The 12,443-nt window shown below is 44.0% G+C and overlaps 1 protein-coding gene across 6 annotated transcripts in view; it reads left to right on the top strand.

Annotated features, from left to right (window-relative positions):
* The first annotated feature begins 10,080 nt into the window (after positions 1-10,080).
* Positions 10,081-12,443, top strand: part of AP2A2 (adaptor related protein complex 2 subunit alpha 2) — a 91,738-nt gene continuing 89,375 nt past the window's right edge. For all 6 annotated transcript variants that reach the window (XM_030560647.1, XM_030560642.1, XM_030560646.1 and 3 more), the window contains exon 1: positions 10,081-10,240. In XM_030560647.1, coding sequence (XP_030416507.1) covers positions 10,174-10,240 — 67 coding nt within the window. In that variant the 5' untranslated portion in view covers positions 10,081-10,173. The remainder of the gene's footprint in view (positions 10,241-12,443) is intronic.

Raw genomic sequence — 12,443 nt, 5'->3', positions numbered from 1 at the left:
CAGGGGAGGGCTTAGCCCAGGGCTCGCCTTTTAAAGCGGCCGCCCACGCTCCCTGCGCCGGGGACAGGAGGTGCCAGCGGTGCTCCAACCAACAACAAATCAATACATCGATAGGGGGGATGGGGAAAGCAAGGGAGCGGGGGGAGCGTTTTCAGCTGGTCAATTAAAGGTCCCGCCTCCTGCAACGCTTTTTCCTTTCCCACAAGCGCGGGAGCCCTGCCGCTGCTAATGGGGCTTTGTAGCTTTAGCTCCTGCTTGGCAGCGTCCTTTGTAGCCTGCATGACAAAGCCTCGTTTTAGACACACAGCGGGGCTTTCAAGAGCGATCAGCTTCTTGCAGGGTCCACTGCTGTCCCGCATCTCCCCGGCGGCTCTCGCAGATGAATGAGCCGGGCAGACCAGTTCACCGGGGAAATTAGTTTGATTTCATCAGCTTTGCTTTCCCGCCCTTCAAAATGGAAATAGGCCGGGGTGGCCAACCTATGGCTCCTGAGCCACATGCCAGCACCTCAGACGTTAATACAGTAACTCCTCTTAAAGTCATCCTGGTTAACACTGTTTCATTGCTGATCAATTAGAGAACATGCTGGTTTAAAGTTATGCAATGCTCCCCTCTAATGTTGTTTGGCAGCTGCCTGCTTTGTCCACTGCTTGCAGGAAGAGCAGCCCATCGCAGCTAGCTGCCCATCTATCAGCTCCCTGCTCCTCTAAGTTCCCTGAGCTGCAAGCTGCCCAGCAGGCAATCAATCAGCAGTTCAGCAGTCCCTCCCCTGACTGCCATGTGCTGCAGGGGTGGTTCTATGTTTTTTGGCACCCCAAGCAACGCAGTCAGGCAGCCTTCGGCGGCAGCCTGCAGACAGTACACTGGTCATGCGGATTCAGCTGCATTTCTGCGGGTGATCTGCTGGTCCCACACCTTCGGCACCCACCGCCAAATTGCCTGTGAATTACTAATTACTGGAATTGTATTATCCTTATCTATTCAGAGGCATGGAATAGCTCTACAGCTTCCAAATCAGCATTTCATATGAAGGCAATACAACAGTGCTAAACTAGCAAACAGAATCACTGGTATTCTTGGAGCCAGTTCAGTCCTCTCGCATGCCTGACTCCCACTGAAGCTAGCACGCATGCTACAGTAGTCTTGCCAGCAAAGTCAGAGGGACAGACTACAAGCTCCACTAAGGTTCCCAGTAATACAAGTTCTCTTCTCCATCCCCACCAATAAGTTTGTGAACACCTCTCTCTTCCCATATATTCTCTGCCTCATCCTCTTTCCAAATTTCCAATCTCTATTATCCACACCCACTCAATGTGGTTCTCTGTCCCCCCTTTAATGGTGACTGGAATACACAGAGATTGATGAGTCTGGCACAGTCTTTGCTAAAAGAGCACAGTCTTTATCAATACAGGCTCATGCTTTTAGAACTGGAGGTCCCAGATTAGCTGGTTTTGGACACAGGGCCCATGGGTCAATTTCCTTTTTGCAGCAATGCACCTGCTCTCTGCCAGGCAGGGCTCCCCACACAATCTGCACTCAGAGCTGACAGGAATGGAAGATGTTGAGCCAGAAAGAGCAGCCTGCCCAGGAAGGGTCAGTGCAGCTCCCACTAGCAGGAGGCTGCAGCTGAAGGTCAGCTCAGCTGATCAGCAAGTCATGAGTTTTGCTGTTGTAAATTTCAGGATTGTTCTAGCTTACTGCTGGCTGATTATAGTCCTATAGGACCTCTTGGGCAGCCAGGGATCTCTGGGATGTGATGACCCCAGAGGCTGACCTTAGGGAAAATGGTGCTCTGGATGAACTTATATTTTGGTGTGTCTGGCCTCCGGTGCCTCCCTAGGCTTTCTACCCATCCCCCTATTGCCCCTGGCCCCAGCTGCCTCCCCATAAATCCCCCCATCACCCCTGGCCCTTGCTGCCTCTCTCCCCTCCATTGCCCTGAGCTCCCTTCCATGGCCTCACATCCCAGTCCCGCCCTACTCCTTCCCTTTTGACCACAGTGTGCCCCCTCCCCCAACTATAGTGTCCTGGGCAGTCACCCACCCATAACCCTGCTCACTCCCTACACTGGGAGTGTGTTGAGTATGAGCCAGCCACACTGCAGTACAAGATTTTCCTATGCCAAGAGAACTCTCTACTCGCCGGTTTCAGTTGTTTTGTGTTATGAGTGGTAAAAAGCAGCCATAACAGGGCTGAGGATCTGGCTGTTTGTCTCCACAACATGCCATGCAACCCAATCAATAATTGTTTGAACACAAACAAAAGATTTAAGATGACTCATTTCAAAAGTTTGCTTTACTGTGCCTGGTTTGGCTAGATTTCTCCTCTTAAGTTTTCCTGAATCCTAGGGATTTATGACATTTAGGAATTTTCCAGATTTTGAAATTTTTATGCTGCACTTATATTAGGTGGTTTGAAATATATTGTACCTTTGGAGCAGGGACTCTTTTTTATGTATTTGTACAGTACCTGCCACAATGGGGCCCTGCGCACTATGACAACTCAAATAAATAACATAGTGGGAAGGTTTTGAAAGAGCAACTTTAAGTATTTTAAGTTTTTGAACTCTGATTCACAGCAGTACAGCAAGATACAGAGGCTGATTCTCTATGGTCTTGTACTTTGTGTAGTGAATTACACTTGTGCAAAGTGAGCACAATTCTCTTTTGGCAGCATTTTACTCCCACTTTGCATTAGTCCTAATGAACATATGGTGCAAGAACCTGTAAAGTCATGTTTTTGGTTCACTACCCCAACTAATTGCCACTTTCCTTGCTCTGATTTTGCACATTGGGTACAATGTGCCAGAGTCAAATTCAATCTGCAGACACAGATATAGAATTTCCATTGACTCGAATTGTACTTGTGTAACAGATTAGAAATTCCTCCTAAAGAAGTAGCTGAAAATGTCATTTTAAAAGAGACAGACAGAAGGCCTAATCCCACAAGCACTGTATGCCTGAACTCCCATGGATAATAATTCAGTGTTACTTTGATTGGGGGCTGGAGCACATGACTTATGAGGAGAGGCTGAGGGAACTGGGATTGTTTAGTCTGCAGAAGAGAAGAACGAGGGGGGATTTGATAGCTGCTTTCAACTACCTGAAAGGGGTTTCCAAAGAGGATGGATCTAGACTGTTCTCAGTGGTACCAGATGACAGAACAAGGAGTAATGGTCTCAAGTTGCACTGGGGGAGGTTTAGGTTGGATATTAGGAAAAAAAATTTCACTAGGAAGGTGGTGAAGCACTGGAATGGGTTACCTAGGGAGGTGGTGGAATCTCCTTCCTTAGAGGTTTTCAAGGTCAGGCTTGAGGAAGCCCTGGCTGGGATGATATAGTTGAGGATTGGTCCTGCTTTGAGCAGGGGGTTGGACTAGATGACCTCCTGAGGTCCCTTCCATCCCTGATATTCTATGATTCTAAGGTATCCATTTATCTTTTTATAGATTGTATCCTTATTTGTCCTATTTAATATTAAATGTGTCTGGGCAAAAGTCTGCATGTAATGCATCAAAGTTAAAGCAATTTTAGCTAAAACAAAAATCTCCACGCATAACTCAGAACTGAAAACAAACTCAGTCTGGCCTCAGTAAAGTCGCCTGCAAGTCTGCTCATAGCACTGAATACTAAAAGGAGGAGGGGAACATTTCTTGGTGACACCTGAGTTTATATTAATAATATGTGTGGTGGTACCAACTTATTCTCCAAGGGTATTTTGACCCAAAAGCAGTAAAGAAATTTGATACAAAAAAGTCACAAAGTTAGGGATGGTGCATTTGGCCACCAGGTGACACTGTTTTCTTATGTGTGGAAATTAGATCAAGACATCATTTAGGCCAACCTGCTTAAAATATTATGGAGTTTATTTTTTGTGTAACTGGAAATTAAGTAGTTTAGTCATAAGCTTGAAGCTTCAAAGGGATTTAAACCTGTTGTCAAGTGTCAAGGTCTGATTTAAAAAAAAAATGGTCTTTGATCTATGGAAAAAGACAGTTTCTTCTCTCTGCTTAAGTTTGCAGGTGAAGAGAAACCAAATTGACTAGGAGACTGTCTGGATGTAATAATCCGGAATATAAAATACAGCCCTTTGAAGTAGATTATGTTGATTAGCATTTCAGAGGATCTCAGAAGAGGTAGCTCTGGAAAGTCCAGACTTCAAGTGGCTAGCTAAGAAACATAAGAGATAATGGCTTTCTTACTAGACTGGACTCGTAGCATCATCTTCTATAATTTAATTCAGCTCTTGAATCAAGGAGGATTAAAGACACAAGGGGAAGAAGCAAAAAGCCTTAAGAAATTTGGTGAAATGAGTATTACCTGGAAACAGCTTTGAGACTGCAAAGAAGATTCAGTGAACTAGCAAGACAGACAGGGAAGCACTACAGAAAAGTTTTAGATTACTAGAAGGGTTGGGTTAGTTATATTCCGCCTTTTACTTATCCTGTGAGATCAGGCAGGCCATTGACCAAGTAAATCATGGGACAGCTTCTGAAAAGTCTTACTGGAATGCTAAGGAGAGGAGCATAAATTCAGTCCCAGCACTTATTGTACCAGTGTTGCTTCTCTGTCCATCCCTTTGGGGGTAGAGCTCCCTAAATGAAGAGCCATAGCCAGGAATCCCAACCCTGCATCACCCTCTGGAACAGTGCTGGTGCACCGTGTTCTGCCACCCATAAGGCGGTGCTGTGGATTTTCCATTTTTTGCCTTCCCGATGACTCTCTGGTACAAGTCTGCACCAACCTCAGTTGTAGTTCTGGGTTTAATAAACTCACTGGAGTTCAGTGCTGTTGTCCTATTTGCTGTCACAATTGTAAGCAATGAAGCATGTTGCTAGTTCTACTGGTTCAGTGGGGTATGTGTAGCAAGATTGTAGTTTCAATCTGGGCAGATGTAGAGCCGACTGTAAAATCACAACAATGGACATTGTTAGCCATGTCTGTGGTCTCAGCAGAGAAACCAAGGAGTGAAGTGGTTGGCAAGACTTACGTTACATTATGCAGGTGGTCTGTCCATTTCAAGGACTTGGTGAGATTATGTAGAAGAGACTTGCTCTTCTGCCTGTGCTATGTATGCATGCAGGGCCGGCTCCAGCTTTTTTGCCCCCCCAAGAGGCAAAGAGAAAAAAAAGCCATGATCGGTGGCACTTTAGTGGCTGCTGTACTGGAGACCCGATGTGCCGCCCCCTTCCATGGATTGCCCCAAGCACCAGCTTGCTGCGCTGGTGCCTGGAGCTAGCCCTGTCTGCATGGAGGACTTCAATCTGCAGGGTAGTCACACCGGCCAGCAAAACAGATATTTAATATAAAAATGTTTACCTGTTTTATTTGGAGTTAGTCAGGAAATATAGCTTATTTCCTTTATCTTGTGACATTAATCTGTAGATAAGATGAGCCAAAGCCAAGGGAAGCATCTAGGACTCAAACAAGAAGGAATTGTAGATCATTTGAAATGCTTTCATTTGCTGTTTGAGTTTGACCTGTGTTAAGAGATAATTTAATGAGCAGGTCAAAGGAAGCCATTTCCAGTGCACAACAGCAAGTACTTGTCTTGGGTGTACAAATCCCAAGAAATATGCTGCATATTCTTGAACATCATCTATCACTTTATCTATTAAGTAGCTATTTACATATATAAAACATTCTTGTAACATCCCATGTTTCATTGTGGCCCATTGGATGCTCTAGTCATTTGGATTGTATCTATACCTCCACACATACTTGAAGTTTTGTCTTTTCATCTTTTAGATCTGCCCCTGGGTGGCTTTGACACTCTCAAATTCTGTTTACTTCAATGGGATTGAGTGCTGTGTATTCTGCAGGATCAGACATTTGTGGAATCCTCAAGGAATGGTGAAGTTCCAAGCTTACATTGCAAGTCCTCCCGGTTACAAATAAATCCCTGGACACATGTTACAAGCGTGACCAATGCAGTGATATTTTCCTGACTCTAAATGAAACCTTTGAGGGGAAAAACAGAAGCCACTAAAACCAAGCAAGAGACCATCTTGACCCATACTAGCAACTACAGCAGACCCAGCCATTGCTCCTGCAAAAAAGAAGGTGGCTCTGACTGCTAAGCTACCCTCAGCCAGGTTGTTGACATATAGGTGTATACCTTTGACTTCACTCATCTTAATACAGATCTACAGAACAAGTTTTATTACAAACTGCAGTACATGGGATCCAAAAAGCCCCAACACTGTTAAAAACAGCATAAAAAAACTTTAACCCACACATATTTAATTCAGTTTATTTTCCAAAATAGCCACTCAAGGACCATTCAAGCTATTACCAAAGCCTGCTACAACTCCCCATCCCCTGCCTGAAAAACATCCTCTTCTCTTCACTTATTGACATCTTTCATTGAGGGGAAGGAAAAGGCAGGCTTTTCTTCTGCACTGCTGTCTCTGCCCCCTCCTGAATATCTCAGTAGTAAAGCCACTTTACATCTTTTTGGTAGTGAAGACAAAGCCTTAGGTTCTTCCTGATTTTAGGTTAACTCCTCAGATATAGTGTATTTGCCAACCAGGAAAGCAAAGGCTTTACTCACTCTTATTGGTACAGCAACATATCAATGCTACAGTTAGAATACGGGTACTTCCACCTTTTCATGTTCTCTCTATGTATAAATATCTTCTGTCTGTGTGTTCCACTCTATGCATCTGAAGAAGTGAGCTATAGCCCACAAAAGCTTATGCTGAAATAAATTTGTTAGTCTCTAAGGTGCCACAAGTACTCCTGTTCTTTTTTTTAGTTAGAATATGTTCTTCATCATGGCATCCTGAAAACTCCTTAAATCTATGAGGTCCCAGGCATAGATAAGCAAACTGGATTATTTTTTCAGATGAGAGAGAAAGTTCTAACCTCTGTCTGGAGGAGATAAAGGGTGGATCAGGATAGAGCATAATAATAATTATTCCTCCTAATATTCCTACAGGTAGGCCAAAGATCAGGTCTAGACATGTTAATCCAGGTGCGTGGGTGGGCATAAAGATCCTCAAGAGAATCTCATAATTGTCATGCTAGACATGAGGAGTTATGGCCTGCATATTGTAATGTCTCAGAATGATGGTTTATATGTCCATAAGGTACATTATCCATGTGATGCTTGGTGGTTTAGCTTTCCAACTCTTATGTACATTATAGAATCTTAGATGGTAAGACTGGTGCGGGGGAGGGAATGGGGAGCATCTAATTCAGACATTCTCCAACTGGGACCTGTTGCCTCTGTGGGACCCATACATATTTTCTGTGGAGTTCACAAAATGCATGGATTTTCTTTCAACTATCATCAAATCAGATTATTTTTTTCAATAATTAACGAAATACCAATTGCATTTGATGACAGGTAGGTTGTTATGATGTTTTTCAAACTTCAGAACAATGATTTTCAGATTCAAATGGTTTAAGGATTCCTGATCTTGTCAAAACCTCAGAGAGAGTCACTCAGCCTAATCCTTTTTAATTGCACACCAAATGTATTGTGCCCTTCATATCATGGACTTGGAAGCATAATGTGTGGGCTGACAGGAATGATCTCTTCTCGGTTCAGTCTGGTGAAATTAAAATAAATAATCATCTACTCTCACAAACTTAATGATGCTATTGTGCTTTTCAGGTGCAGGAGCTGAGAGAGCATACAGTCGTATAAACAAAACTACAACAGATAATAATGAGGAAGGATGGTGTCAGGGTTAAGATGCTGAACTGAGACTGGGAGATTTCAATTCAATTCCAAGCTTTGTTACAAACATCCTGAGTGACTTTGAGCAAGTCACTTAATCCCTCTGTGATTCAGTTCCCCATCTATGAAATGGAGATAGTAATTCTTCCATGTTCTTTTCTTCCACCTTTTTCTTGACTTGTCTATTTAGATTTATAAACAGTTTGGAACAGGAACTACTGTCTCTTGCTATGTGTATGTAAAACACTAGGACCTCCCCAACATTGGTTGAGGGCTCTAGTTGCTGTTATAATAGAAAAAATAATAAGTAATGATGCTACAGCAAATGTGGCCAGACAATATTGTCCAGCTGATGGCTTGTAACATGAATTCCTGTGTCCAGTAACAGAAAAATAAGTACAGTAATATATTTTATTAGACCAATGTTGGTGAAAGAGACAAACTTTCCAGCCAAACAGAGCTATCCTTCAGCTCTGGGTACCACACTCAGGCACCACTGTTATGCTCTGGGGCCCAGACCTTGCAAGAGGCTATCCCCTCCTCGGGAGTGGCAATGGGAGCTGGTGTTATGAATAGGGCTGTCAATGAATCACAGTTAACTCAGGCGATTAACTCAAATAAATTAATTGTGATTAAAAAATTGTGATTCGTCTCACTTATAACAATAAAATACCAATTGAAATTTATTAAATATTTTTGGATGTTTTTCTACATTTTCAATATTGATTTCAATTACAATGTAGAATACAAAGTGCACTGTGCTCACTTTATATTTTTGATTTTTGATTCCAAATATATTCACTGTAAAAATGATAAAATAGAATTTTTCAGTTCACCTCATACAGTGCAATCTCTTTACTGTGAAGTGCAATCTCTTTACTGTGAAAGTGTAACTTACAAATGCTGATTTTTTTTTTGGTTACATAACTGCACTTAAAAACATAACAGTATAAAACTTTCGAGCCTACAAGTCCCCTCAGTCCTACTTCTTATTCTGCCAATCGCTAAGACAAACAAGTTTGTTTACATTGAGAGAGATACTGCTGCCTGCTTCTTATTTATAATGTCACCTGAAAGTGAGAATAGGCGTTCATATGGCACTTTTGTAGCTGGCTTGGCAAGGTATTTATGTGCCAGATATGCTAAACATTTGTATGACCCTTCCATGCTTCGGCCACCATTCTAGAGAACATGCTTCCATACTGATAATGCTTGTTAAAAAAATAATGTGTCAATTAAATTTGTGATTGTACTCCTTTGGGGGAGAATTGTATGCCTCCTGCTCTGTTTTACCCACATTCTGCATATATTTAATGTTAGAGCGATCTCGGATGATGGCCCAGCATATGTTTGTTTTAAAAACATTTTCACAGCAGATTTAACAAAATGCAAATAAGGTACCAATGTGAGGTTTCTAAAGATAGCTACAGCCCCCGACCCCAGGTTTAAGAATCTGAAGTGCCTTCCAAAATCTGAGTGGGACCTGGTGCGGAGCATGCTTTCAGATGTCTTAAAAGAGCAACACTCCAATGCAGAAATACAGAACCTAAACCACCAAAAAAGAAAATGAACCTTCTGCTGGTGGCATCCGACTCAGATGATGAAAAAGAACATGCATCAGTCCTCACTGCTTTGGGTCGTTATCAAGCAGAACCCATCATCAGCATGGAAGCGTGTCCTCTGGAATGGTGGTTGAAGCATGAAGGGACATATGAATCTTTAGCGCATCTGGCATGTAAATATCTTGCAATGCCAGCTACAACAGTGCCATGCAAATTCCTATTCTCACTTTCAGGTGACATTGTAAACAAGAAGCAGGCAGCATTATCTCCTGCAAATTGTAACCAACCTTGTTTGTCGGTATGATTGGCTGACCAAGAAGTATGACTGAGTGGACCTGTAGGCTCTAAAGCTTTACGTTGTTTTATTTTTGAAAGCAGTTTTTTTAATACATAATTCTACATTTGTAAGTTCAACTCTCATGATAAAGAGATTGCATTACAGTATTTGTACATGGTGAATTGAAAAATACATTTTTTTTTTGTTTTTCACAGGCCAAATATTTGTAATAAAAATAAATATAAAGCAAGCACCGTACACTTTGTATTTTGTGTTGCAATTGAAATATACTTGAAAATGTAGTAATATTTAAAATAAATGGTATTATATTATTATTTAACAGCGTGATTAATTTGTTTAATCCTGCGATTAATCGCGATTAATTTTTTTAATCGCTTGACAGCCCTAGTTATTAACCACATAACTCTCCTTGACTCGCCTTCCCGTTCTCCACACAGCAGGGGGCGCTGCGGGCCCCATCTCACAGCCTCCCTCCCCACCACCTCCTTGTTTTGCCTACCGGGCCGGCGGGCGGGCCCCACGCGCGCCTGCGCAGACAAGCGGAGGCTGAAGAGCCCGAGTGCGGAGGTGCTGGCGGTTGTAGCGGTTCCGTTTTGCTGACGGCCCCGGGCTCAGCTGCTGGGCCAAGATGCCGGCCGTGTCGAAGGGAGACGGGATGCGGGGCCTGGCGGTCTTCATCTCCGACATCAGGAACTGTGAGTGCGGCCGCGGGGCTGTGCTGCGAACGGCGGGGGCCCGCTCCGGGAGGGGGCCCGGTCGGGGGGGGGGCTGCTGGGGGAGCAGGGGCTGTTCGGGGGGGCGGGGCTGTGCTGACGTGGGGAGGCCGATTGCAGCGGGGTTAATGCTGGGAGGGGCTGGGTTTGTGTGGGGAAGGGGAGTGCGTTACCTTGCTGTAAATGGGGTGTCGTTGGGCGCCTGTACGCTCGGGGGGCAAACTAGTCTGCACGGGCGGGCTTGGACTCGGGGCTTCTGGGATAGTGATGGGGGGGGGGGTTCTGGCCTGTCCTCATGCCCCCTCCAGGCACGCTCGTTTTGAGATCTCCAAGCGCTGCGGCGCCCTGGAGCTTTTTTCTGATTGACTTGTGGTGAGGGTGACAGTCTCAGTGCGTGACGGCTTCTGTCCAGTTCTTGGCTGTGTGGGGCAAAACGTGGATTGGTGTGGGGGTTATTCCGAGTCTTTAGTTGTCACTGTTAGCCAATGCAGAGGAGTGCAGTGCGGGTTCAGGAGGAAGACTCTGGCCTTGTTCCAGAGCGAAGGTTGTGGTAGTGGAACTGAACTCTGTCTTTAATTTGGTTTAAACAGGTACAACACCCCCCTTATCCCCAAACCATTCTCCGTGGACACTCTTAAACCTACTTTACAATAGGGTTATATCAATTTAGCTTAATTCAGGATGTTACTGAACTAAGCAAAATCAATGTCAGTTGTAGGCCAGTTTAATTTTGCGCACACAGGGTGTTTGCTCCAGTCTGAATTGTTTTTAAAAAATCTATGTTAGTTAGACAAGTGTAACACGTGCAGACAGCGCTTTTGTCCCTGATCTTTGAGAAGACCAAAGGTGAGGTGAAAAGGGTCATGAAAAGAAAACTCTGTGGCTGAGGGTGATGGCAAGGGAGGAGTTGTGTGTGTCAGAGAGAGGCAAACACACATACTCTGCTGTGTCTGATAAAGGGAAAAAGTGTGGGAGGAAGGGCGCATGTTAGCGAGAAGCCTGAATTCTTGGAGTTCTTTGTGTGACCTTGGGAATTGGATTAATATTAAGCACAATAGTAACTCTTCTTAAAATGTTTGCAACCAAACACTGCAAGTTCATGAGAACTCCTGAGTACAAAATTAGTCCGTGTTGATCAAATGTCACTCAGACCTTCAATGTGTTAAATAAAGGAAACTAACACTAAAGTGCTAAGGTAGGTAGAACTCATAAGAAATTACCCGACAGTATCACTTTAATATTTTTCTGTGATACTGATAAACTAATAGGATCATTGAAACAGTTCATCATTTTATGAATATATCTAATTTGTTTGGATATGGGATTGTGGCTTGTGCTACATATATACAAACTAGATGAGAGGCAATATGATTTTTCACAATCAGAACTGCACAAAATGAAAATTCCATGGCTGAAAGAAATTCAACTTTGCTTGCAGCTGAAGGTGACTAGAACTCTAGGAATCCATGATCACTAAAAAGCTGGTGCTTATTTCTGCAGCTGTAATGATTACTTTACTGTTCCATATTGATAAGATGAATCTAAAATACTGACTGGCATTCTATAGTTTTCCTGCCTGGACACAGCGTAAAGAAAAACCCATACATTTTGCACAATGAAGACAAAATGCAAGCAGTGGTAATGGAGGCAGAGGAAGGGGTGGAAAAAATGACTTAGGGCTTGTCTACATCAGAAAGTTGCAGCGCTGGTGAGGGAGTTACAGCGCTGCAACTTAGGAGGTGTACACATCTGCAGGGCACCACCAGCGCTGCAACTCCCTGTTTGCAGCGCTGGCCGTACTCCCGTTTTGTCTCGGGTGTAGAGGATCCAGCGCTGGTGATCCAGCGCTGGTAATCAAGTATGGACACTTACCAGCGCTTTTCTTGACCTCCGTGGAATAAGCAGGTATCCCAGCATACCTGAGGAAGCCTCTGGTAATCAAACTGGTGTCCTTCCCCAGCTTGCTCTCGCGTTCCCCGAACCCCGAGCAAGCAGGTCTCCTTCCCTGAGGTTTGCTGGGTGGTTCCGGGAACGCGAGAGCAAACCGCGGTGAAGCTGGTCTCCTTCCCCGGTTTGCTATCGCGTTCCCCGAACAAGCAGGTCTCCTTCCCTACGGTTTGCAGGGTGGTTCGGGGAACGCGAGAGCAAACCGCGGCGAAGCTGGTCTCCTTTCCCGGTTTGCTCT

Source organism: Gopherus evgoodei, chromosome 4 (assembly GCF_007399415.2).
Source record: "Gopherus evgoodei ecotype Sinaloan lineage chromosome 4, rGopEvg1_v1.p, whole genome shotgun sequence".
Taxonomy (NCBI): domain Eukaryota; kingdom Metazoa; phylum Chordata; order Testudines; family Testudinidae; genus Gopherus; species Gopherus evgoodei.
The sequence above is the reverse complement of the archived record's forward strand: the minus strand, read 5'-3'. Positions and strand labels throughout refer to the sequence as shown.